At 35.9% G+C, this 27,234-nt stretch overlaps 2 protein-coding genes across 3 annotated transcripts; both read left to right on the forward strand.

Moving 5' to 3' along the window:
* The first annotated feature begins 50 nt into the window (after positions 1–50).
* On the forward strand, positions 51–11,919 carry LOC139119574 (deoxynucleoside triphosphate triphosphohydrolase SAMHD1-like). Its single transcript, XM_070683420.1, has 9 exons — positions 51–98; positions 2,251–2,427; positions 3,443–3,534; positions 4,497–4,553; positions 5,299–5,500; positions 5,807–5,881; positions 6,780–6,884; positions 7,534–7,668; positions 11,767–11,919. Exons 1-9 carry the CDS (start codon positions 51–53, stop codon positions 11,917–11,919), a joined length of 1,044 nt encoding a protein of 347 aa, XP_070539521.1.
* On the forward strand, positions 11,749–26,647 carry LOC139120692 (deoxynucleoside triphosphate triphosphohydrolase SAMHD1-like). Of its 2 annotated transcripts, XM_070685225.1 has the most exons (14): positions 11,749–11,831; positions 12,092–12,252; positions 14,228–14,343; positions 15,867–15,937; positions 16,414–16,574; positions 16,952–17,005; positions 17,342–17,515; positions 18,540–18,631; positions 19,178–19,234; positions 19,679–19,880; positions 21,360–21,434; positions 23,314–23,424; positions 23,701–23,829; positions 25,608–26,647. In XM_070685225.1, the coding sequence occupies exons 5-14, from the start codon at positions 16,530–16,532 to the stop codon at positions 25,770–25,772; spliced, it is 1,104 nt and encodes a 367-aa protein (XP_070541326.1). In that variant the 5' UTR covers positions 11,749–11,831; positions 12,092–12,252; positions 14,228–14,343; positions 15,867–15,937; positions 16,414–16,529; the 3' UTR covers positions 25,773–26,647. The 2 variants fall into 2 exon arrangements, with proteins under 2 accessions (XP_070541326.1, XP_070541327.1); XM_070685226.1 differs by lacking the exon at positions 14,228–14,343.
* Positions 26,648–27,234: the final 587 nt, after the last annotated feature.

The following is a 27,234-nucleotide window of genomic DNA, read 5'->3' on the forward strand; positions in this document are numbered from 1 at the left end:
GTGGGTATAGATACCATTTTACTACAGAAGACATACACTTTGTCAAAAAGATGATATATGGACCACTGGGTATGGACAATCCTGAATTATACAAAGAGGTAGGATTATGAGAAGAAGAAACAATTAGTCTGTATTGCACAGATGTTAAAAGGATACAAATAATGAGCCAAGGGAACACAATCATTGTTTTAAAAAAACTAAAAACCACTGATGATGTAAATATATGTTTATCATGATATACGCACCTACACACGCATGTACATGCGATCAATTACGATTTTGAAGTAGGTATCGGGTAGACGAGTGACAAGATAGACAGATTCTCTGTACACGACGTGCCTGCATGCCTGTTTTATAGCTTGTCTTATTGAGGCATACACCTTTAAATCGTAGTTTTTGCAGAGTTGCAGTTTTATTAGAAACACTACCGATGACGATGATCTTATCCGATGGATGTACTTATTCAATAATACATGTGATGAAGATGTTGACAGGTTTAATTGCATAAGAAATCAATTAGCAGAATTTTGGTATTTACACAGCATTCTTAGAGATATTGCAAAGCTCTAGTTTGGTTGTTTTCTTGAATGTGCAAGTAAACCAACTGATACCTTTTAACCTCTGAAGTCTTATCAAGTTCAGTACACAAAGTCATGATATATGAAATATGATTAATAAGATTCAATGACCTCTATTTCATTTCTATTGCATGTTTTGTATGATTGAAGTTGAAGTCAGCCAGTCAGTCTCTGAAATCTAACAAAATATAATATACGCAGTTTCGATATACTGCCTTGTGACTATCATTCATTACAAATACGAATGGGCAATTAGCAGTATGCCATGCTTATCAATATCTCACCATAATGGGACCTACCTATGTCCTACATAACCCCGAAGTCCGATCAAATTGTAGTGTGTCTGTGTATGTATGACTTTATGTAGACAATTCATGAAATATATACAGTGAGCTAACATTAGTATACCATGCTCACTGGACCTTTAAAGAGTAATACTGTAGGGTTGTAAAATAATTCAAAGTCTTACGAAGTATAATTGCAGAGTAACTGCATGCGAGCTGAAATTACACATTGTGCAAGTCTAATTATGAAAGCTTTGTGTGCCAGAAAATAATGATTTGCTATCAAGGACCTATCCTTTTGCAATGCGAAAATCCTGGCAAGTTCTATTTTTTCATCAATGTACCAGATACCAACCACCTTAACTTTAGCTTAGATGTCTTTGAGCTATAATTTGAACAAAAATGTTGTCAAGGAGACATACATGTGTCTATAGACACAGAGTCTCGTACACATACAAACACAATAAGATAAGTCTAGAGTAATGGATTCACTATCAGAAGATGATCATTAGAGACTTAAAGCATGGTAACATGTACGCACTATAGGGTATATATAACGTGGGCCAGGTCCGCACGTTGGCCGAAAATGAACTTGTTTGGAGTTGATCATGTTTTTCATAGAACCTCTTCAGTGTTGTTGATTATACCCTGATTGTGGCAGAGAATGAAAGTACGACTTCTACATCTACGATTGATAAAATCTTAATAAGTTGATCTACTTTAACCATTCTGTTTTGTAACCACATGAAGACATTGCAAAGTATTCCAAAGTGCAACTTCATATTACGTATCACATAATGTTGAATGTGTGGAATTCACATTTAGAAAAACTTTTTTGCATTTTTCCTCATATTTTACTAGCCGGATGACGGCGAGTATCAAGCAAAAGATCCAGATAAACATTTTTATACGAGGTGAGTCTTTTCCAATTCCAAGTAAAATTGATAGGATAAAAGTGACTACGATGAAGGGAATCGGAGAAGAAAAACACATGTCTGTCCCTTAAGTTTCAGATGACATAGAAATGTTGTATGTAGGAACCTGCATTTGATATGTGCATTTTACATAAAAGGAAGGCAAGTCCCACAACGAGGCATGTGTTTATCAATCTTTATAATTTTAACTTCAGTAAGATCAAAACAACCTTCTTGTCTATTTCGCTTTGTTATTTAACGTAGTTATTTCATATGGCATCTATAGCTACTTGTGGTTAGCAACTTGTGATGTGTTATTTTGTGAGGTGTTTTCAGCTTTACCTCTTAGTTTTGTCCGTAATATTAAGCTTAAAGACGGTTATAATCTATGCGTTCTAGTAGCTGACTATGGTATTGGCAAATCCAACCGATTGAAGTTAACGTTAATGATCTCATTTGATCATCTTTTTACAGATTATTTCCAATAAAACAAATGAGATAGACGTCGACAAGTGGGATTACTTTGCCAGGGATAGCTATCACCTCGGTGTGCGCTTCACCTTTCAACATGATCGTTTCATCAAGTTCTCTAAAGTGTTAAACGTTTCCGAAAAAGGCCCGCGGAAAAGACAAATATGCTTCAGAGACAAAGTAAGTACGTGCGCACAGCTGCACATACCACTTAAAACCACCCTCCACACATTCACACGGTCACACACAGACAAACAGATACACATACTTTCCCTGTATTTTTGTTTGTCTATCTCTCTAACACACACACACACACACACAACAAATAGTGTCAATTCGTTAAGAATGTGATGTATAGGTCATAGTGACTTCGTTCAGATAAGCAATTTCAAATTTTTGAAGAAACTTCGTTGATTTCATTTTGTGGCTATAGTGTGTTCTTAGAATGCGCCTTGGGGACAGATATTCGGACTCTGTAACTTTTACAATCCTTTTTTGATCTACCACTTGTGGGGGCTCATTTTTAAAGCGCTTAGAGTAAGAAATTTTTCACAGTCGTAGTAAAATTTTACTTTTCTCCACAAATTTAACACAGGGACGGTGGTCATTTTGAATTTCAGATATTGGTAAATCTTAGTAATTTGTTACTATAGTACCGAAATTTGCAAGGTGACCCCCGATTTTTATTCTTGATTTTGCAAGAAAATCGTTGAAGTATTCGTTTAGGAAGGTTTGAGCAAAAGTTTAAGCCTTTCGCTTTCGAGGCGCGTACTTCCTTACTAGAATATGCATGTCTAAATTACATTACCAGTTGATTTTAGATCTTTAGTGATGAAGACATCTAGGTAATTAATTCATAATTAAAATGACCGATATGGCTATACATGAAAGTAATTAAGATTTACAAATATTTTCTGTATGACATCGCTGGTCAATCAGTTTAAAACTTGTGGTTTAGATCTCTCATGAAATTCCTTTACAGTAAATATGATTCAGCTATTTATAAAGAGAATCAGCAGCAGTAAAATTTTACTTTATTTTCTAGTCCCAACAAGGTGCACAGAAATCTACACTTGAAAGGGGGCTCTTCTTTTTTATAAAATGTGCATTTCCGTATCAAAAAATGCATGGCTATATATATAAGACTTTGCAGCCAAGAAGATTCTGTTAACTTTTTTCCTTTGATGTCACCCAGGAAGCCATTAACGTGTATCAGATGTTTCACACCAGATACACTTTGTATCGTATGGCATGCTATCACCCCATCACAGTTGGCATGGAAGCAATGTAAGTTTCGTGTGTAGATTTTGTTCATCTTCGTATAATATCCGTTAGACAAACATGTCAGCCAGTACATTTTTGAGAGAGTGTTCTCCTCACTTAAGGGGACAAAATCGCTCTTTGAACTTCTTTTCGTTAATTTTATTTTTATGAACTGTAGTTTGCGCTGTTTGACTTCTTGAAATATGCGGAAATGCCGGTCAACTGTGCACAACCTCGACTCTGCTGGCAGCAAAACAAGATTAAATATTCAGTGAAATATGTTATGGTTTATACCAAAAAGTCAAGTTGAAAAAATAAGTGTTCAACTGTCTACATGCGTCTACATTATGTTTGTAACACAGTTACAAGCATGTTTAGATGATATGCTATTGAAATGAAATCTTAATTGTCGGTACCTTTCATATACATAAGGATAGCAGCGTTCCCTTATATTAGGGCATACATTTTGTCATAGGTAAGTAAGTCGAAAAGGGAAAATCCATTTTGCCGAGAGGTCACATACAAAATAATCCGAATCCAACAAAGTGGTAATTTTGACCTTTTTACGGTTATGTACCTTGATCATATTGTACCCCGAGTGACTTATGCAAGTAGTGAAAGTCTTCTTGATATCACATATAGGGCCTAAGGTGAGCGTAGGGTTAGAATGGGTTAGGCCTAGGGTTAGGGTCAGCGATTGTCATGATCCAAAATGGCTGTGATATTTTATTTTCTGAAGCGCTGTAGAAAGTCATTTGACAGTCTCGCCTCGAACAAAACCGAAGTTGAAGTGAATTATATTTCTGGTTGCCTTTTATCAAAACAGCGACGACGACCCAATAAAACAAACAAAAAAGCCTAAAGAGCCATATAAATTAACATATATTATCAAAATTAACCTGTCGTTCTTGGTAGTATATGATCGTTTCTCGCGGTATATGATCGTAAGCAGTCATTGCTTTCTTTTTCACATTTTGTCACTGTAGGATTACGGACGCACTGCTGGCAGCAGCAAAGCATTTAACTTTAACCAAGCGCAATGGGTGAGTACATAGAAACAATTTCTAATGACTTCGAAAGTATTACATGTCATACATGTCGGAAATGTCGGAAAATACATCCGATACTTCGAATATGATTGTTACATCGACTCGAAAGACTTCTGTTATTCAACGAACAGAAATATGTCATGTAGGCCTTATTTACGAAAAATATAACATTTATTACATGCCTCAATGTGAGTGCAAATCGGTGCATTGATTTGAATAGGACCATCCGGGAATTTAGCGGGCCGTGTGAACGATATACGGACCGGTTTCCATAGTTTCCGGTCCATGCCGTTCAATGTCAAGGTAGACGCTTAACGCCAGATGTAAAATATCCATACGAGTATTGTTAGTGTGACTTTTTTAAAAATCTGTTTGATGCTGGTCGATAATGGTAAAATTATTTGAGAATGTCCTGCATGTAACTAAATGTCATATAGCATTAAGTGTGAAGAGGCATGTAATAAAAATATTATTGCCCAAATACATGGATTTATGTGCTCTCGCAGCACGAGACAATTTGCCATCCTGGCGTCTAGCAAATTGTCACCCGCTCTCGGGCACATAAACCCATGTATTCAGGCAATAAAATGTAATATCGCGCTATGTTGGATATTTTTGCGATATATGGAAAGACAAGTACTTGCTGTACCTGTGTTGTATATGTTCCCTATAATGCCTAATAATCCAGTTCGCCATAAAGCGATTACTAAATCTACATTTCTTTTTGAAATTTTTATAGTTCCACCTTCAAATTACAAGATGCCATCAGTGATATGGACGCCTATCAACAACTTGATGATAACATATTGACTTTGATCTTACACTCAAACGTCGACAATTTGAAGGAGGCACGACAAATCCTTGAAAGGGTGCAAAAAAGAGATATTTATAAGTGTGTGGACAGAATACCTGTGAAGGAGGATAAAGATCCCGAGCAAGAGGTAATATGTACTGCAGAAAGTTAAGCCCACAGTTGACTGCAATATCGATGTTTTATTATTTAATCAATAGATCAATTTCTTTGGTACTAACATGGGATAATATTAAGAAAATATTTCGGTAGCCGCTGTATATACACAATGTTTTGGTACAAAGAGCTATTGTACACGTGTTAAGCACTTAGCGACTTCTAATATATGGAGTACTGTACCTGAATCAGGCAATTTTATATGATGCTTTTGTTATATAACAAAGCCAGTTCAAAGTGTTTTTGCAGAGCCTTAAATATTTTATTTTAATGCGCACAGGATACTATAAGGGAAGATATCGTTCAGTGTGAAGCCAATGAGGGGCTCCTGAAAGCTGATGACCTTCTAGTACAGGTAAGAGAGACTGCATGCCAATACTTTATATCTTTAGAGATAGTGGATGTGGAAAATTGTCTATATTCTTTAGAAATTCCATAAGTATTGCCTTAGTGAGTGTAGAAGAATTGCTGTTTTCTTGTCTGACTTTCACCTGTCCAGTGATTTTCGACTGTATGGCGATTGTGTATCGATATGGCACTGTCAAGGCATGTAAGCATTTAACCACGGCATTTAAAAACCCTAACTTGCACAAACAGGATCTTCACATCCTATTTAAAAGCATTCTACGTTTGCAGATTTCAACAGATGAGAGGACACAAAAACATAAAATACACATAACTTGAGACAAGACTAAACAGACGAACAACAATTACGGCATCTTCAACACAAGCCTTACTAATCTATTTTTAGGTCCATGCTAAATCAAAAAATAGAAATTCTAATGACACTGTTGATGAGAAAATCAGTCAACCGTTGACCATAACCCCCCCCCCCCCCAAAACGTGCAAGTGAATGAAGAAGTAACTACTTAGGGTTCCGAAACAAGTAGCAAAGGATCACAGTGTCTCAGACATAACCGATCCAGGTCCGTTTCGCCATGGCTAAAATCGTCGATACATAACCAATACAATACACTATACAAAAAATCACTGAACTGATAAACAATCAGACCAAAAAACATTGAAACCAAAAATGCTAACATAATTTAGTAGTCTATGTGAGTAGCCACTACCCCACATTGCACTATTAGTAATAATATGAGTTTATTTTTCTTTTTGTATCTTTGATAGATTCTAGTTTGCTTCTAAACCATACCCATCACTTAGACATTCGGTAGGACTGTTTGTAACATACAAAAGTAGGACCTGCTATGCTTTTAATCTCAACGTTTCTCTACCTTAATAAAACACAGATCATTAAAATTGACTACGGAATGAAGGACAAAAATCCTGTTGATTGCGTGCTTTTCTTCAGCAAAGAAGATCCTGATAAGCCAAAATCCATACGGCAAGATGAGGTAGGGTCCCAAAGTTTAAGTATGAAACATATTCAATATGATACTTTGTCAGCTTTATTACATACTTTTACATAGACGCTCATACACTACACTTGTATTGAATTATATAAAGACATTTATGAACGTTTTTCGGTCCTGTGAACCTCGTCCGGCCCGTAATCGGCAACGGGAACAACATTCTTTTGCACCATCAAAGAGAAAATATGTAGTTCACATGTCCTGTGTAAATGTGCAAATTTGCTTCTACCTTAATGCATAGTCTGAGAGCCCTTTGAGTAGATTTAGCAACGTTGACATTAGTTTGAGTGACAAAATATAATGACCATGATTTTCTTCCCTTGGCTATAGATTGAATGAACTTAGGCCGACTAAAAAGCATATGGTGCCAATATTATCATTGAACACATGAGTTTACTTTTCCACGCGGCAGGAGAAATTTACATGCCGCACGCCAGGGAACGAGTACTTTCTGTCCGGCCTCATCAATTATATGAATCAGCTGGACAGTGTAAAGTTGTGAGATGTAATAATTTTTTTAACAAAGCACTTAGATGCTTAGATTTTACTTGAAGTATGACTAACTTCCGTTTACTCTGGCAGATATATAGTCACTAAAGAATACCCTCTTTATCCAATGCGCATTTTATAGGTGTCTCACCTTCTTCCAAAAACATTTCAAGAACGTCAGGTGTTTATTTTCGTAAAAAAAGCCTCCGAGAGAGACAGAGCAAAACTGTGTGTTGCCGAATGGAGAAAGAAGACTTATTGGGTAACACAAAAAGTGGTGAGTTTATTTGTACGATCCTTGCCTGACATGGTACACAGCAATTATTCTAAAATATATTATAGCTTTGTCAATACCAGTGAATTTTGTGACGTCATATCCATACATTATTACTGATAATGTATTCCATTATTCAGCATTGCGGCCCCACAGCGAGCAGTTTTTCTTTTGAAAACGAAAAAAGGACTGCGCATTTCAAAGGAGGGAAAGTATCGGATAAACCATGTAATACACAAAACTATAAATCTTGATAATGGTGCACAATATTGATAATAATGTCTTACTGTACGATTTATCACATTTTTTGAGTCCTCACGCATGCACTTGTCGTCTGTCTGGCTGGCGCTCAGCATGCAGTCCCCGTCCGATACGCTGGTTGTACTACTACGTTTGTTTACAACATGGTTCGCTTCGTTGCCGTATAGGTGAAACAGATCTCAGTACGTTTGCAAACTCCAAGACGATACTGGGTTTGACACATGGCATATTATGTATGTCAGTGGCCATGTAAACTATGCAAGCGTGAAAGGCTACTCGAACCAGCCGTAAACGGGCCAACAACGGCAGCTTGCTGTCATCAACCTTGACCGGAAGTGTCTACGGAAATTACTACGGAGCCATTCAAAGTCTCGGTCCAAGGTCAGCTACTACCAACAATCATGACGACCGTGGACTCTCCGTTGATCTAACATCTCGGCCACCTAATTCTGATGCACTGACTGTAATCGGAGACAACTTTCATTCATCGTTTCTTTCTCCTTGTCTGTGGTTTTACCTTACCTTGTTCTCGATATCGCGACGGTACGGAAAACCTGTACCTTTCAAGCACCCGTTTAGGTCAAGTTTTCTCGTTCGCCGAAATAAAATAGCTCTTCTCAAGAAGCCATCAGAAATTAAATTTATAGACACCATTATTATTGAAATATAAACATTAGGATAACAATGTTGAACTCTGTTGATATCGTTTGCAATGAATGCTGTACTACTAGCGACATAATAATGATCGTATTGATCAGCTGATACCATATGCAGCTCGCTGATCATGCTGATGTCGATGCATGAATATTCCGTTTTCTTCATCTCTAGTATTTCACCGTGTCGGCTTTTGAATGGCATGATATTTAAAGGTGATGTTTCAAGTTTTATATAGACGGTAGGGATGCAGTTCCTTTTAATTTCCTTCGAAAATATATCGTTTTTCAATTCAAAATTGAACCGTGAAAGTGTTGGTCATTTTTTGTGCTGAACGTGCGTGTTCAGTGCAGTGCAGTGGAGTGCATGTGATGTGTGCAGAGTCAGGACGCTCACTGGCTTCAAACTCAGTTTAAATTTCCTTTTTATTCGTTTTCTACAACTACAAATTCACTGGCATAGCCAAAACTATAATAATAGCAATAATGCACACCCTCCGGCCCATAATGGACTCAAGCAAACTTTGCACTCCATAATGTACTCGGCTCGTGCAAAGTTTGCTTTCGTCCATTATGGGCCTGGAGGGGGTGCATTATTCTAAAATAAATCGATAAGCAGGGAAAAGTTATTTACATTCTGGTTAACAATGATACGTGTATACTCGCACACTTAGGCTATATTTTTCTCTGTGAAAGCAGTTCCCGGCCATAAGAGGAGCCAACATTGTTGTTGTCGCATGCATCGCACCAATCATGCCGCATTACCGAGATCATGAATAACCACTGGTACACCATTAAAGGGATATAGTCGTCGGAACTGCGCCTGTGCGAGTTTCTTGTTTACAAACAATGTATTTCGTGCACGATATCAAGATGCACCTCATCATCATAGCTGCAACATTTAAATTATACGATGATAGATTATGACAGACATGTTTTAACTGTCATTAATCACCATTGTGCCTTGGATACATTGTTGCTATGGGTCGTATGGGTCCCATACGACCTTTGAGCGCAGTTCCGACGACTATATCCCTTTAAGTACAGATATTCAATAATAACATGCGCCATGCTTGAATGCGCCGCATGCATTTTAAGTGTGTCATTAGGCCATATTTATTGAATTATAAGGCCAATTAAAATAAGTGAGCTAAAATATTTAATGTAAATTTGCTGAAAGATGTAGATATAACCATCAAATGAAAGTGCATGCAAAAGTTTGATAATGGTCGTTCGCCACTCAAATACAATTGCCTCAATCGAAATATGTATGCTCCTAAAACATCGTAATCAGACTGCATGCACAAATTCACAGAAACAATAAAGTCTAATCAATTGAAACACATGGCATGGAATATTTTCAATGTTTTATAGTCTTTTTATTTGTAATATGACTAGTGTTTGAAAACGACAATAAAACTTTAACTCCAAAGCGTACAGAGGCCTCACACATTGAACGTCATGTGCCCCATTGGTAACAAGCTGATGACGTCGTGGGCCACATAACCATAATTTGATTTAAATTAACCTTAAACAAGTTTCACCTTGACAACATCGGTATATAAAAATGATCAAATCACATATTTACATCGTAAATCAGGATTTTTTTAGATAATTGTGAATCAAAATCGATGAACTGTATAACAATGATGTGAAAGTGAATATGCCGTTCGATGATAAAAATCATTCTATTTTAAACGAACTTTCGTCTTACATGGAAATAAAGTATATGATTGTCATTTGCAAATAAACCCAAAATAATTTAGAGGGAAAACTATGCAACAATAGCATTTAGTAAAACATTATGAGGGACTGTGTCCCCTCGAGACAGGAGACCATTTGCCTTCGTGACGTCGGGCAAATGCCCTCTGGTACATAGCCCCTTGTTTGCCCTAAAATGTATTTGTCACAAATTAATATTGTTGTAAAACTGTAAACGACTGTTTGGATAAAATGCTAGAAGCCCAGAATATCTGAACAGCTCACGGGCATTATGCATTGACAATAACGTGTCAGATCAAATGAGCGACTTTAGATTTCAAAACCTTTCATTAGGGGCCCAAGCCTAACGGCTGGGCCCATATTGGTTTTGTTGGAGTTCAACATTCGTCTGCAGCTTTTTTCTCTTTCCGTAAATTTTGCTCACCTAGAACTCAAAAACTTCTAGACGTTAACTTCTCAAACTTGCAGGGCTAATAGGTACATATGAGTATTCGTGCACCTGACTCTAAAAATTTCGATTGGTCACATGACCTGGCGGCCATGTTGGATTTTTCAAAAACCTTAAAATGGCTATTCCTGATGACCAAGGGGCTAGTCGATTTAAAATCTTTTGTATAGAAAGCGTGAGGTCTTTAAAATTCAAAAATAAAATTGCGTGCGGTCACGTGACCTTGGCCGTCATATTTGATTTTTGAAAAATAACAATTTTATCTTCAAAAATCTTTTTCTCCAGATACAACCCACCGATTGAACATACATTTTACACGAATCATCCCTGGCGTCAGCTCTTCCAAGTTTGTGAAGGACATATGGATGGTCACGTGATTTGGCTACCATGTTTGATTTTGCGAAAATCCAAATTTAATCTTCAAAAAATCTTCTTCTCTAGAACCAACACATCGATTGAACTGAAATTTTACTCATATCATCCTTAGTGTGAGCACTTTCAATTTTGCGAAAGGCATTTGATTCGGTCCCTTGGTTTGGCCGACATATTGGATTTTGCGAAAATCCAAATTTTGTCTTTAAAAATCTTTTACTCCAGAACCAACACACACCGATTGAACTGATATTTTACTTGTGTCATCCTTAGTGTGAGCAGTTTCAAGTTTGCGACAGACATTTAGAACGGTTACATAGTTTGACGGTCATGTTGGTTTTTGTGAAAACCCTACAATTAACAGCGAAACCTAAAATAACCATAATATCATGTTCAGATTTCTGTTTTGCAAGAACCAAAAGACCATTTACAACTCAAATTTTGCATATAGTATCATCATTGAAAGCACCTGAAACCATGGCAACCGCTTCGGCAACGCCAATGCTGCTTGCAGTTTTAATTTTAATTGTTTCTTTAAATCAGAAGACATCGAAAATTTAGTATGAATTTTTTAAAACCAGCAGAATTAGAAATTCGACATCAATCACATAAAAATGTTTATTTACATCATTTGGATGTTTGCAGGGCACAGATATTCCAACAGTAAAATCCATGTCAGAAGGTAGTGAAGCAGCATCCGTGAAACCAAGGTTGGTGTTACATCTGAAAGTCAGCAAAATAACAGACTTGTCATTACATTGCGTACATGTGTTTGTAGATCCACAGTATCGTGACTAATCTGCGTGAATCAAATGAGAAAAATGCTTATTGAAATACATATTACTTTTGTACGTTCTTGAATTACTCGATACTTATGTTACTGAGGATCTTTAAAATGTTGTATAGAATGAGATGTATGTAATTCTTTTGCAATAGCTTTACTAGTCATCAATCATTGTTTTAAACTTAGGTATTCCAAGACCCAATTCATGGATCCATCGAACTAGACCCTGTGTATATGAAGGTCATAGACACACCAGAATTCCAACGCCTACGGAATCTCAAACATTTAGGAGCTGTTAACTTCGTTTATCCTGGTGCAATTCATACCAGATTTGAACACAGTATCGGGTAAGTAATAAATGCCCTCTCCCACAAACAGAGCAAAATGACCAGAAGTGGTTTAGTTAAAATGCAGGGATATAAATGTTTTTTGTTTTCAAAATCATGAATCATTTGCTGCTGGTTTCGATACCATTTTCCATTAAATTTCCATGTACTTCTGTTCGACTTCCTTATCAGGAGAATAATTTAAATTATCTTTAATTAGTAAGTGTGGTATAATTTCCAATTATTCTCGTCATTATTCAGTGACTCCAATCATTTTTATACTTGCTTTAAAATCCATCTTACCTCTAAGTTGCTATGCCATCAATTAAAGAGTGAGATAAGATTTGAAATCATACTGATAATGTTTGGCAAAAGTCCTAGACGATGACCAGTTTGCCAAGTTTATATTCTGTTGTAATAAAGCACTCTTGATGTGTTGGATTGTAAAGTGCCTGTTGACATTGTACAATGTTCGAAATATCTATCATCTATAACTACCCCAACTAAAACTGTCATTAGCCATGTAGCAATTATGGTAGAGGAAACTGGTTTTCCAGACACATGAGTCATGAACGAAAACCGCCTTCATTTGACGCAAAGAATTAACAGATATTAAAATAGTGTACAACAAAAGTTTCCCCTATATTTGAAACGCAAGCAAATTAGACACCTTCCACTGCTATGCTCGTTTGTACGTCTTCGCCAGAACCTTCGGAAGTAAAACTGCTGATCCCCATAATCAAGCACTTTTCAGTTGGCTCTTTAGCTGAAGAACAAGCTTTGAGAAAATGCAGGACTTAATCTAAATTACACTTGGGCTGTTGTGGCTCAGGAATGAATTCCCCTTCATAAATTGGACGACAAGAGGAAGACTAGCTTCTTTATATCCCTCTAGTGGTGGATGAACTGATGAAATGGCTTGCCTACAAACATCGATAGTTCATCACTGTTGGAATGCACGATCAAGCTGATGCACTAGAGATTAAATCAGAACAGGGAGAGGTGCTGAATGACGATCTCCCCAGTGTCTTTTGCATTAATGATGTCAGCGACATAACCTTGGACACCCGTTCCGATTTGCCTCTTGCTTTGAGTACCTCTAACCATTCACCACACTGGTCCATTGTTAATGAGTGAAAATATTGAAGCAAAACTTTTCGTGCACTGTCAGAGAAGTGGCGAGGGGACACTCTTTTCAATAATCTCATCCTGTTACTCTATTCCCAGCACAAACTCAGCCAAGATTTATCTACAATAAAGATGATAAATACATGAAAGGGCTAACACAAACTCGTATCAAATCTGTGGTCTTACTATGCATGAGAAATACTGCTGATAGAAATTTGTCGGATCTGTAAAGGTCCACATTACAATGTAATTTGTATTTGTAATACCGCATAAGCTTAGCTGTTATCTCAGGTTGAGACAGCTCGTTCGAGAAGACTCAGTTAAGGTGTTCATAGGTTTGAAATATTTGTATATGTAATACTGATGAATCTATCACTTCAGGATTTAGCGTATCAGCCTGGACAAATTCTACTGACAACCTTTTGTATGGTATCAGAACCTTGTTATTTACGACATGTTGTTTGTTAGAAAATGCAAACATTAACTTAGAAAACAAATAATCGACATACTAAAATATTTTGATCACTGTTTGTTTTGAGTCAAGGTGTAAGACGTACATTGAAAAAAAATATATTACCAAGCATGTGTTCTTGGAAACATACACAAAGTACAGCAAGTCATTCAAAACAACTGTTGACTTACCTGATTTTAAAACGAGCTTGCCCGTTGAAGAGAATATGAATGATTAAACCTGGCCAATGTGTATTAGGCCAAGTCTGTGATAATAAGACGGCCATTAACTTATTGTGACTTACCAACACCAGATGAGTAGGGTGGATTTTAGCAAACGATAGCTATTGCAGCGTTATTACAGTCCATGCGAACCATTAATTTTGACAATGGCCCGCCTGGTCACTTTTGTCCATAGAACGTGTCATATAGCTCGGAGACTGGTTCGGCATCTCAATGAAACACAGCCACACCTAGGAATAACTAAAGAAGAGATTTTCTGTGTATCATTGGCGGCACTTTGTCATGATCTAGGTAAATGGTATTTTGTTCCAACAAGATTTTAAACAAAACAAGCTATCAATGAGTACCCAGAGGTGTGCATAAACAGTTCCCAGGACATAAAAATGGATGTAAGAAAATATTTTCGCAGATGTTCTGCAAAGTATCGCCTACATCTAGCAGCCTCTCCCCTTTCCTTACCCAAAAACCTCCATTTACATATATACCTCGGCTTCAACCTGCACACTATTCCCTCCTATTCAAATTACAAACGTTACATTTACCAACTTTGACCTCCTAGCACAAATAAATTATGATTTTTAGCTACTATAGCCTTGGGATGGGTATCCGTCCGGCGTCCGGCGTCAGTATGTATGTATGTATGTATGTATGTATGTATGTATGTCCGTTTGTGAGGCGTCCGTCCACTCAAATATCTTGAGAACCGCAGTACTTACTGATTTGATATTTGTTGTGTACATGAAAAATATGATTATGAGAAATTTTTTTTTAATTTTTTGATATTGTTGAAAATATGCAAATTAGAGCCAAAAAAGGTGTTTTTGGTAAAAAATCTTCTTCTTCATAACCGCTGGTCAGACAGCTTTGTTATTTGATATACAGGTCCCTAGGGATAACCCAACTTAGATTTGTTCAAATTTTGAAGAAATATGCAAATCAGTATTCTTAAGGAATTTTTTTGTCATTTTTGGTCGAAACTTTATTTCATCAAAACCGCTCGTTTGACAGCTTTGATATTTGGTATACAGTTTCCTACAGATGAATTAAATATGATACATTGAATATATGATGAAATCTGCAATTTTGTATTTTTGGTGCAATTTTAGCCATTTTTGGTCAAAATTGTGTTTCTCAAAAACAACTTGTCTGATGTCTTTGATATTTGGTATACAGGTTTCTAAGAGTTGTCTTAGTGTGATATATTGAAATTGGATGACATTTTTGCCATTTTTGGTTAAAATATTTTTCTCAAAAGTTACTCATCTTATAGCTTTGATATTTGGTATCAAAGATATCCACCTTCTTCATCAATACATGTTAACAAAAAGTTATTCTCTACATAACACAGCACAGCTCTGTCGACTGATGGGTCGCTTGTTTTTTTCAAAACCGCTGGTCAGACAGCTTTAATATCTGGTTTACAGGTCGCTAGGATGACCTTAGTGAGAGAATTTCATACAGTCAGGAAATACTTAATTTTGTATCCATGTCTATAGTAGCTTCAGGGACTTTGACCCCATGTTTATGATCCCGATGGTACACAATCTCTTATTCATAATTGCAAACATTTTCAGCTGGCAGTAATATCCTATACCTTTAGCCGGTTGTCAGGACCACTGAATATGCCTACATTTACAACAAAGTATCCAAAGACAGTGACAGAAACAGTGGAAATATATTGGCTGGTAGGAATCATTGTGAAATTATTTTTTTATCGAGAGTCTCCCATAAAGAAAAGTGAACGAAATTGGAATCGTCAGTAGCTTTATTCCACAGAAAATCGCTCTAATTTAATTATGTTTTTATACCTGAAGGCTGCAGACCATTCTCAAATGTATTTAACCAATGTTCTCGACTTCAACCAGAAGAAGACGGGAATTGGTCGGTAATTACACTCACTGATCTTGTACAATTTTACGTACCGAAATGTTGATTTAACAGGTCATATCTATTTATATATGAAGGTCTTTCTGTGTATTCTTATCTGCAGGGCGAGACCTGGGTCATAAGATCAAATTGCCTTTCAATAAGAGCATTGCATTGGTCTGTTAATTCAACGTTTTTGCAACATCCGGGCAGCATACATGATGGTTACTGGTATACACAGAGTTGATATTATCATCTTAAGCAACTAAAGTTGTCCATGATTTGTAATTAAAAAGGCTTACATAGAAGGCGGTGTGTGACGCTTATCTAAAATACACTATTTGAACAAAACAGGCAGTTTTGTTTATTCTGCATTAGGAGGAACTTGTAAAAAAGCTTAAAGGGGAACTTTACTGAGGGCTGCTGTGACATATTAGCTGTCTTCTGTGGTAACATCTAAAAGACATTATATTTTTCTGGTTTACTTTATAACAGCATAAATTGGGGTCTATTAAGATCTTTGACCACATGGTAAATACGTATGGCCTAGTAAAGGTTTTCAGAGACCATGGCTACAAATCGAAGATCCTGATATTCATTTTGTCAAAGAAATGATATATGGACCGTTGAAGATCGGCACTTCCGGATACCATGAGGTACTTTTAGTACGCTAAATATACATTTTACGCATATGAACAAGTGATAGAAATAAGAAAATGTTCAATCTTGAAAATGACAACGTCTAATAAACCCAATCTCATGTTATATATCTCTTAGTATATTACTTCATTCGTATAACAAGCAACAAAGCTTTCTTGTACTTTGCTACACATCATTTTAACGAAGAACAGCATATAACAAATGATGGTAAAGTAAAGTTTGAATGATCATGTATTTCATAATTATCCTATATACCTCGTTACTTATTCTTAGCCATTGACATTTCTTAAGTAAGATATTATTGAGTGTTTCAGCATGAACCTACCGATACAAAGTCTTAAAATGCCCCACTTTAATTTTGTTGGTTTTCTAGGCAACTGACAATAAATACAAAGCAAAGTATAGGAGACGGTACTTCTTATATGAGGTAATTACAATTGTATAACTCCGTTTTGAACCACTCGTGCGTTCATTTTGAACTGGTCAAGGCAACAGGCAACGTTTGCTTTACGTCATTTTAGGTATTGCACAGACTATCACCAACAGTCTTATACTTTCAAACTCATTAACTTGAGAAATAGTACCGGTACACATAAAGCTGCAGGCCGAACGGGCACAGACCGGATAGTTTATATCATGGTTACCTAACCATGTGTATTTCCTGCGACTCTTCTTGTACTTTAGGCTAGTAAATTAGGTAGAGACAATTTTTCATAACGATGCATACATTTATTTCTTAACAATGGATCATCTTTCTCTTCAGATAGTGTCAAATTCCATCAATCAAATTGACGTCAACAAATGGGATCACTTGGCAAGGGATAGCTATCACCTTGGTGTGCCTTGCAGCTTCATACATGATCGCCTTCTCAAATTTACAAAGGTTCTCAAAGATAGGAAAGACCAACAGAAAACCCATATTGGCTTCAGAGACAAGGTGAGTTCCTCACATTTTTTGCTCTAATGGATTTATAAAATAATATGTATGATTTTCCAAAGCAGAATTTCGTGTTTTATGTATTGTATACGTGTCTTGCCACTAGTTTATCAGTACACGCCGAATACCTGTGTATGTAGTTAAGATGATATGGCACAGGAACAGTGTAGTAGGATAGATAAAAACGTTATTTCGCAGTTTACAATTGGGTCACCAGGTGACTATCTTGTTCTGCTTCACTACTTATCCATATCAATACTTCTCTGGTATGCCTTATTTATCTAATGCAGACTATATAAGACTTCAGTTTGCTATTGTGTACATAATGTACGCGGAATTGATTCGATTGATAATGCAACAGTGCACTGACACGGCCTCAAGGCGATCACATTGTCTTATTTTTCTAAAGTCATTCCCTTACGACTTCCAGTCAATCTTTTCCTCCGAATAATTTTGTATCTTCAATGGCGATTCATTCATATATGTCCATCAAAGCAGTGGGTTTCCTTTAATTTCTCTAGCTGGTCTTTAAGTTATCACATATATGTTTTAACGCTATTTTAGGACGAGCAATATAGTTTTAACAAGATGTACATGTACGTGTACATCAGTTTGCGATATGATACGATAAACATCAGAACATTAGTTTACGATACGGTACGCTAAAAGCAGAGTGTTCTAAATGATGACACAAATTACTTCAAGTACATTATTATTACTTTGTACTTGAATAATCTTTATACGGAAGGGACATATGCGGTCAAGTAAATTTTGTCCGAGCATGTAATCCAACAACAATTTTAGCTTTTGTGCAGTTTGTTTTCTCGCTGTTTATACCTAGCTTAAGCTGCACGAAATACTATTGTCATCTTGTTTTCTGAAATGGCCGATTTAACCGTAAATGTACAAACAAGTCATCATCAATAATCACTAGTTACATTCATCATACTATCAATTACCGATGGGGGTTGATTCACGTCCTTAGATTTCTTTTGTACGCTTGCTTTTTTTCTGTATTTTTCAGGAAGCATCAAGTGTACTCGAAATGTTTCATACGAAGTACAAACTCTTTCGTATGGCGCGTTATCATCCTGTTACCATTGGCATGGAAGCTATGTATGTTTTTTTCAAATATTTCCTTTCCGTGTTCAGCGTATTCCTTAGGATGCCTGGCAAACATACGAATTTGGCCGCCAAACCATGCGACCTATTGATATGGATGTTGCAACGTGCAAGGAAAAGATGATCAGTGTTATGTTATGAGCAATAAACTCTCATGGACCTGATATTTTTACATTGAAAGGACATGATTATTGAACTGTCTTTGATGTCAAACTTTAAACCTTGCACCTTAGCCAATTACTCTAAAATATCGTTATACCCGGGTTCTCTCGGTGGAAAAGACGTTAGAAGGCTGGTATCTAATTTTGCAAATATAAATCTTTGACTCATGACATCAATATTCTATCTTTATATCCTGATAATCAAAGTATTTAAAAGCCTATAAACTTTGTGATTTACCGAATGAAATTTTCAAATCTTCGATGATTCGTTTGGGTGACATCGTAAGTCTATGGTCCCTCGTCATACGATATTATGGATAAAATTCATTTTTTGTATTCTCATTTAGTGTTTTGTTTTTTTGTTTTTTTGAACTTCAAGGATCGCCGATGCGTTAAGTGCTGCAGTAGACCACATAAAGTTAACCAAGTCGGATGGGTAAGTCTTAAAACACACTGTATACATATAAATAATGTCTGAAATTAACTATGATACATTTAAATAGACGATTATGTTATTCAATTGTAGATTCTGTATGCAAGAACCACCTTGGTATAGTTTTGCATTTTTTAAGAAACTCAAGGTGACTTTTACGCCACCGCATTGAAAATTAAAATGCAAACGAAACTTACGGTATATGACCATTCGTTTGCAAGATGCTTGCATTCTTTTAACCTACTTTGCAAACCAGATTGTTTTACATCGGGTTAGAAGTTATAAATTAAATGTTTTTAAACATTGGAACAGCTTTATCCGCTGAATGTAGAAAACAATATGTGTTTGTCGTGCGCCAGGCGTTGAGTTTGAAGGCATATTAAATGTTAATTGATATCGCTGTAACAATTTTATCATAAATATACGTGATGGTGAACTGCTTTACAGGTCCACCGTTTCGATACCAGATGCCGTCACAGATATGTATGCCTATCGACAACTTGATGACAACATCTTGACTTTGATCTTGCATTCATATTCCAACGAAAACTTGAAGGAGTCACGACAAATCCTTGAAAGGATGCAGAGGAGAGACATCTATAAGTGTATCAAACGAATACCGGTGAAGAGAGGTGCCAATGAACACGAGGTAACACACATTGAATATATACCAATTGGCTTTTTGAGTTCGTGCTCTGTTATAAGGCGTTGCCCTAAAATCAAGGTAGGGGACGTTTCGACCCTTGCCCGTAGGTAAATGTCCTTTTCTGCGGTACTGTCTCTCCAGAATGCATGGCGACAAGTACCGGGAAGTTTATAATCTAATGATCGCTATCTTTTACTCAAGTTTTAGTGACTTGGTTTCTACCAAAGTGGAATCACTAGAAACGAATTAATGTGACCATAATTACCTCTAATATAAATGATATCAGCCTGTTTATTTCACTTAAAATTGTGTGTTATTATGTTGTTCGACAGCATACACCATTTAAAATGAAATAATGTGGTCATGTTGATTAATGAGAACCACAATGTGATGCAAATCATTTAGAGTACATGTTGAACACAGGATACTGCAGCCATATTTCTAATTCCAGGATATATACAAGAAAGAAGGTAGAGTAAAGACCTATTGCCTGGTCATGAGGGCTGTAGCGCCAGTTTGTTTCCCCGAGGCGAGGTGTTTCTGGTAAAGCATTGCCACGAGGGGTAATGAACGGGCGCTATAGCCAGAATAAAGACCACATTCATGTTGTTTTGTGTTGTAGTTTTTAATGTGTTTTGATATTATGCACTGCAACATGTACAATCCATTTTGACATGTTTACTTGTGGCGTTTTCTCCATAGCGGTAACAGTAGTACCAATATCTTCACAAAAATATCCTAAACATACTTAGCAACATCCTTAGTTGCACTTGAATTTTTTCGTTAATGAGCTGGTCAAGTTCCTACGCTATTGAAATGGAAAATCTTGCTGTTTAAATGCCAGTCACTCATTACGTTCTAGTCACTCGCCATCGTTTCAAAGCTGGAGATGACGTTTTTGCAAATTTGGTAAAAAACTTTCCCCAGAGAAAGTCTTACAAAAATACCCTCTGACGTCACTTTTGTCGATTCAGTGGAGACTAGACATAGCTATTTTCTTGTCACGTGATTTATTCTGGCGAGTCACAGCACGGAGTGAGCATGTGGTTTGTTATGACTTTAAAGGTTATATGCGCCTCGAAAATAAAAGACTGAAACTTTTGTTCAAACTTTCCTCAAAGAATATTTCAAACGTTCCCTTTCAAAGAGTCGAGAATAAAAATCGGGGGTCATCATGCAAATTTTGGTTTAACCGAAACAAATTAAACAAGATTTACCGATATTTGAAATTCAAAATAGCTGCCATCTCCATGTTAACTCTATGGAGAAAAACAAGATTTTCGATTCTAGAAAAGTACGGGAAAAGATTTCTTACACCAAATGAACCCCCACAAGTGGTAAGCTTAGAGGCGCATTCTACCTTAAACTCTCAAATGGCGGTGGATAGCAGATCAAGACGAATAAAAATTAAGCCCCTCATTAAATGTTTTTGCAAGAACAGGGCATCTGTATTCTAACTGCACATTTAATTCCATGTCACAGGATGAGATAAGGACTGAAATCGTCGCGGGGAGTGCAAATGAAGGCCACCTTAAAGCCAATGACCTTTACGTAAAAGTAAATAGATAGGATTCTATTTCTTGCGTGTCTGTTTACGTGATTTACTTTTTTAGCTCCCATAGCCATATGTATATATGGCAATGGAAGCTATTCTTATAGGCTAGGAAACTGTCTGTATGTATGTATGTCTGTGTGTCTGTATGTCTGTATGCCTGTATGTCTGTATGTCTGTCCGTCAACATCAAAAACTCCAAAACCGCTGCACATTTCATCTTGATATTTGGTGTGTACATGGATGATGGGCTGTAAATGAGATTTTGTTCAAATGAAGTTGTCATTGCCAAAAATATGCAAATTAAGTAAAAAATGTAAAAACAGTCAAAATGAAAAAACTCAATAACCACTGAGCAGATTACATGAAAAATTAGCATTTAAGTACTTTGGGCTGACCTGAAATGATTGTGCACATCTTGGGTCAGTATCTTGGACTTGCTATTTTTCATGAACTTTTTTGGAATTTTCTCCTTCTTTGGTCAAAAAATCTCCTTCTCTGAAACCACAAGTCCGATTGATTTGAAACTTGGTATGGAAATGTATAGGAGTGACCTTTCCCAAATTTGGGCAAATCGTGGTGAAATTTGCATATTTGCATTTTTGGGGTATTTTTTGGTGTTTTTGGTAAAAAAATCTTCTTCTTTGAAACCGCTTGTTTGATTGCTTTGAAATTTGATATGCAGTTTACTTAGGGTGACTTCAGTCAGGTTTTTTAAGTCAATTTCTGTCATTTTTGGTAAAGAAATCTTCAAAAATCTTCTTTGATATTTGGTACATATGTCCCCAGGGATGATCTATTTCAGATTTGTTCAAATTGTGCAGAAATATGAAATTTGCATTTTTAAGGCAATTTTTGCCATTTTTTGTCAAAAAATGTATTTCTCTAAAAGTACTGGTCTGATAGTTTTGAAATTTGGTATACAGGTTTTTATAAATGAACTAAGTAATATATATTGTATTTCTGATGAAATCTATAATTTTGTATTTTTGGGTCAATTTTTTCCATTTTTTGTTAAAAAATGTGTTTCTCAAAATGTACTGATCCAACAGCTTTGAAATTTGGTATACAGGTTTCTATAGATGAAATTATGATGAAATCTGCAATTTTTATTTTCGGGGGCAATTGTTGCCATTTTTGGTCAGAAAATTTTATTCTCAAAAAACTACTCATCAGATAGCTTTGGTTGACATGTTCTTAGGATGATCCGATGTGATATATGCAAAGTATGATGAAATCTTCAATTGTGTATTTTGCAGCTATTTTAGCCACTTTTTTCTGGCACCCACTGCATTGAGCTATCAAAGATTTCCACCTTCTTCATCAACATGTGTCAAAAATAGTTATTCTCTACATAAACACAGCGGAGTTATATCGGCCGCTTGGTCGCTTGTTGTTATATCTTTATCACTCTCCATGGGCCAAGGCACACGTAGGGGCCAATGTCATCACTTTGTGCCAGTCTGTGTATGTCTGTCTGTCTGTATGTTTGTCTATGTTTCATACAATTGTTGGTTTGTTTTGATAACTGTATTTTATTTACTGACGGTAAATGGAACATTTCACTATACTGATTCCAGAATCAAACTGAATATTTGCATGTAGATACACATGTGCATCACGCATTATTTACACGAGATTTTTTAATTTAAATATATACAACCAAGGCAAAACTTATCCAAGTACTAGGTGCCTCACTGCTAATAAGTCAACCAGAAAAAAGCCGAAGGGGAAGAGATATATCCCTACATTATATACGTCTTTCATATGCTTGAGATTATCTCTTTAGATCCGTCTTCAACACTTCATCTCAAGTATTACAGAACCATCATCAATAATTGATTGTAACACAAGTGGTCATTCACTTTAATGTATCTGATGCAGGTTATTGAACTGGACTATGGAATGAAGGACAGAAACCCTTTAGACAGTGTTCTCTTCTTCAGCAAAGACAAACCTGATGAACCAAAATCATTCTCGGAGCTACAGGAGCAGGTACATATTGCAGTTTACACGAGTCATACAAATAATTCTGGACTCACCAAATTTTAGCCAATGTTGATTTCAGTGGTGTGATACAGTAGTTTATGGAGTACTGCTAAGTAAATAGGTTCCACATTCACTGATCCTTTCGTTGATGTTAGATGCAGCTCACTTCGACCATTGTTTAATAAGTTCATCGTGTAACACTTTGATTTGAAAAAAAGAGATGTGATATTCTTTTAAAATACAGAATATCCCGTGAATAAATGACCGTTGCTTATTTTGCAGGTGTCCCTACTGGCTCCAAAAACATTCGAAGAGCGACTTTTGTTTATTTATGTAAAGGACAAAAAAAATAGAAGCGTGGCGGTCGACTGTATAGACCAATGGGTGATGAAATCACCATGGGTACATGAGGTATGAGTATTTTGCTGACCGTCAGACAATGCTGTGGATGTGGAATGATGTATTTGTTTGAATAAGATAAACGGTATCTCATGATATATATATATATATATATATATAGAGAGAGCGAGAGAGAGATAGAAGATAGAGAGAGAGATAGAGAGAGGAGAGAGGAGAGATAGAATATATAGATATAGATATATACATATACACAAAATGTATACAATATATATATGATGTTCTTGTTGTATATATAATATATATATATATATATATATATATATATATATATATATATATATATATATATATATATACACACACAAAATGTATACAATGTGCCCTCCCGGTATCACCATAATGGCTTTATGGCAACCTCTGAACTTGGGCACAGAGAGTACGGTACGTATATGTATATATATATATATATATATATATATATATATATATATATATATATATATATATATATATATATATATATATATATATAGCTTCCTGGTTTCTGACTTTAGATATGCCAAAAACAAGTCCAATTTACGTTGTTGCTATACTGCTCAATATTTGTCAGGGTACAGTGTATGAAGCTGCAGTGAGGGAGTTTTGCAGTATTGGCTAACATATAAAGATATTTTCATAGTTGTGATTTTTAAAGAAATTTTCAAATTGCTTGTGATATCAAGTAATTTCTTAGTTGTTTGGTTAACGTATTTTCGGGGATATCCTAAATTCATGTGTATTGAGTTCGTCACTTTTTTGTCAGAAACTATCTTTTCTCAAACAACTTGACCGATAGCTTTCAATTTCCGGTTTAACTTTCCGGCGATAACCCAATTCAGATTTACTAATGATAATTTTCAGCTGTAGTTATGAGCCATACCTTTCTAATAATTTGTCAAAACAACATCTTCTCTGAAATCGCTGGTTTTATGACTTTAAAATATACTTCACACTTATCTTGCGTTGGTTTCTTTATGGTTATTTTTATGATAATTAAATTCAGAGAAGTAAATTTTTGCTATCGCAGTCAACACCTCAGATTTTCTGAAAATGCTGGCGTGAGGAGCTTATCAGTTGATTTGCAGTTTCCTAGAGACAACTTTACTCTGATTTGTTTAAACAAGGATGATGGAACTTGCACATGTTTTCGTATCATCAAAAGTCAAAACTTTATTTTCAGTTCCTTTACACTGATTCAATTGCACTTAAAATCAGATAATTATCATCGTCGTTTTTTGCTACATTTATTACACTCTCCGTATATTTTATACCTTTACAATTATCACATGGAAATCAATGAATTTGGTGGGCATTTACAAACAAAGAGCATCAAATTCGTGCATGTTTTGACACTATCGGGAAAAGGATTCGAGTGCGAAGGGATTAACGGTAACACGCTTTTTTCAACCTATAGTTTCATAGTGTTATTTTATTATATTTCTGAAGATTAAGTTTATATTAAAAACGGGATAAAACATTCACCTGCAGTGCATAGAGTGAATTACTAACGACATTTAAGTATTTAAAAGTATTTTCTGTACCTTTGCAAAATATCATTTTTTAGATTTTGGCTATTCCATTGCTGATTAATTCGTCCACATTGTAAACATCACATCCCTTCTCTTTCCATCAAGGATAAGTAACCTCATAATATTATATACTTGATAGATAATAAGTATAAATGTTTAAATTATTTTATAAAGATACGTTACTACGTGTAACATAATTGTTAAGTAAGGTTCCTGACGCTGAAATCAAGCATCGTTACCATTTTGTTGACTGATTTACAGGATGTTGGGACAGCAAAAACTCCACAGGATGTTATGATGCCGACCACCCCACCTCCAGTATCGCAGACTGGTATGCCACGCCCACCTTCAAAACGTCGTGGTCCTCCAGGTGAAAATGACGAACCTGAAGGCGCCAAGAAGAAACTGTTCTCCGAAAGTGAATAAAATCGCAACGATAAATAAACCCATATTTTCTGTCAATGAGAAAGAGTGTGTACCCCATATATTGGAAGAAATTTTAATCGACTTGATATAATGTTGTTATGATTTGTACGCTTAGAAGAATTAACTAACTGGTGCAGTCAAGATTCAAAACTGGGATTTCATGGCATGATTACTTTGATGTCCAAGATATACATTTTATGAGCTTCAATAGTTGGACCTATTGATGTATTTATTCGCCGTAATTATTGATTTGTAGAATACCATTTCTAGTCCTACTCTCAAATTTATGTCCAAAATGCAAAGTGCAACTTTCCAATTCTGCACTTGTTTGTGGAAAATCCAAGTAATAACGGGTGGTGCTTGCTGAGACTTGCATGCTAAGTTTGTATTTCAATATTCTTTAGGAGGAGGAATGAAAAGAAATACTTGTTTTATATATTAAGTAATGAAAATATTAAGTATACTTATAGCTATTGTCATTTGAATTCAATTTTTGAATATGTGTGATTTAGACTTGTGATGATTAATGTGATTATTATAACTTCTTTGTTTGGTCTTCGTGCAAGATTGTAAACTCAGTGTACGGTTTTTAGAGTTAGTTGTTCGTAACGGGTTTTCTAGCAGAATATCGAGGCAATGTCATGAGACTGTGTACGACAACAGTAACGTCAATCTCTTTTCTCACTGAAAGTGACTTTGAACAGATATTTTAAAACTTTCTATTTATGAATAATTGTTACAAATCATCTCTTTTGTCTCTTTCTAAACCGTGTATCTGTATTTTATTAACATTCTTCCATGAATGGCCTCGACTGCGATAGTCATTGTTAATTAATAAATAAATAAACTAATAATCTTATTGTTTCAATACTTCACGCCAGGGTCTGCTCTTTATTGGTGAATATCAGCAATTAAGTCATTCTGTTCGTTTGTCAGCTTATTTTTCACCGTACTGGAATTGAATTGAATTTCTACAGATGATGTTTATTGCATGACTTTCATATTTTTATTTTATCAGAATCCGTAGTTTTTGTTCTATATAGTGTTGTAGTTGTTGTAAAACGGTGATCATGTATGCATTAAAACGATGGTCGTCTGGGACGCTACATGATCATTTTGAAAATGGTAGGATGAAATTACTACATATTGCATTCATATTGCATTCACGTCATCAATTTAATAGTTATGTTACACACGGAAGTGAAAAGTAAATGGTTTGTGGGAATATTCAACTCGCATTAACACAAAAAGACATTAAACTCAGCCATAGACTGCGGCAGCGACTTACGATGTTTATTGTAAGCGGAAGCTGTACATGGCGAATTACCATGTGACTGAGTCATATGTCTCATTGCCTAATGCATCAGTCCCGGATGTACGGGCATGTACCGCCCGAAAAGGTCACTTTTCACGAAAAAAAATCTGACCGTCGGTCGAATAACGTCACCCGCAAAAAATCGTT

The sequence above is a fragment of the Ptychodera flava genome, chromosome 20 (assembly GCF_041260155.1).
Source record: "Ptychodera flava strain L36383 chromosome 20, AS_Pfla_20210202, whole genome shotgun sequence".
NCBI lineage: Eukaryota > Metazoa > Hemichordata > Enteropneusta > Ptychoderidae > Ptychodera > Ptychodera flava.

What these genes read in the sequence shown, in the direction of transcription:
- LOC139119574 (XM_070683420.1), top strand. Translation starts at nt 51, where the DNA reads ATGATATATGGACCACTGGGTATGGACAATCCTGAATTATACAAAGAG. An exon ending in ACTTTAACCAAGCGCAATGG is followed by an intron (nt 4,554 to 5,298) that starts GTGAGTACATAG and finishes AAATTTTTATAG; the next exon opens with TTCCACCTTCAAATTACAAG. An exon ending in CTGATGACCTTCTAGTACAG is followed by an intron (nt 5,882 to 6,779) that starts GTAAGAGAGACT and finishes AATAAAACACAG; the next exon opens with ATCATTAAAATTGACTACGG.
- LOC139120692 (XM_070685225.1), top strand. Translation starts at nt 16,530, where the DNA reads ATGATATATGGACCGTTGAAGATCGGCACTTCCGGATACCATGAG. An exon ending in AAGTTAACCAAGTCGGATGG is followed by an intron (nt 19,235 to 19,678) that starts GTAAGTCTTAAA and finishes ACTGCTTTACAG; the next exon opens with GTCCACCGTTTCGATACCAG. An exon ending in CCAATGACCTTTACGTAAAA is followed by an intron (nt 21,435 to 23,313) that starts GTAAATAGATAG and finishes TATCTGATGCAG; the next exon opens with GTTATTGAACTGGACTATGG.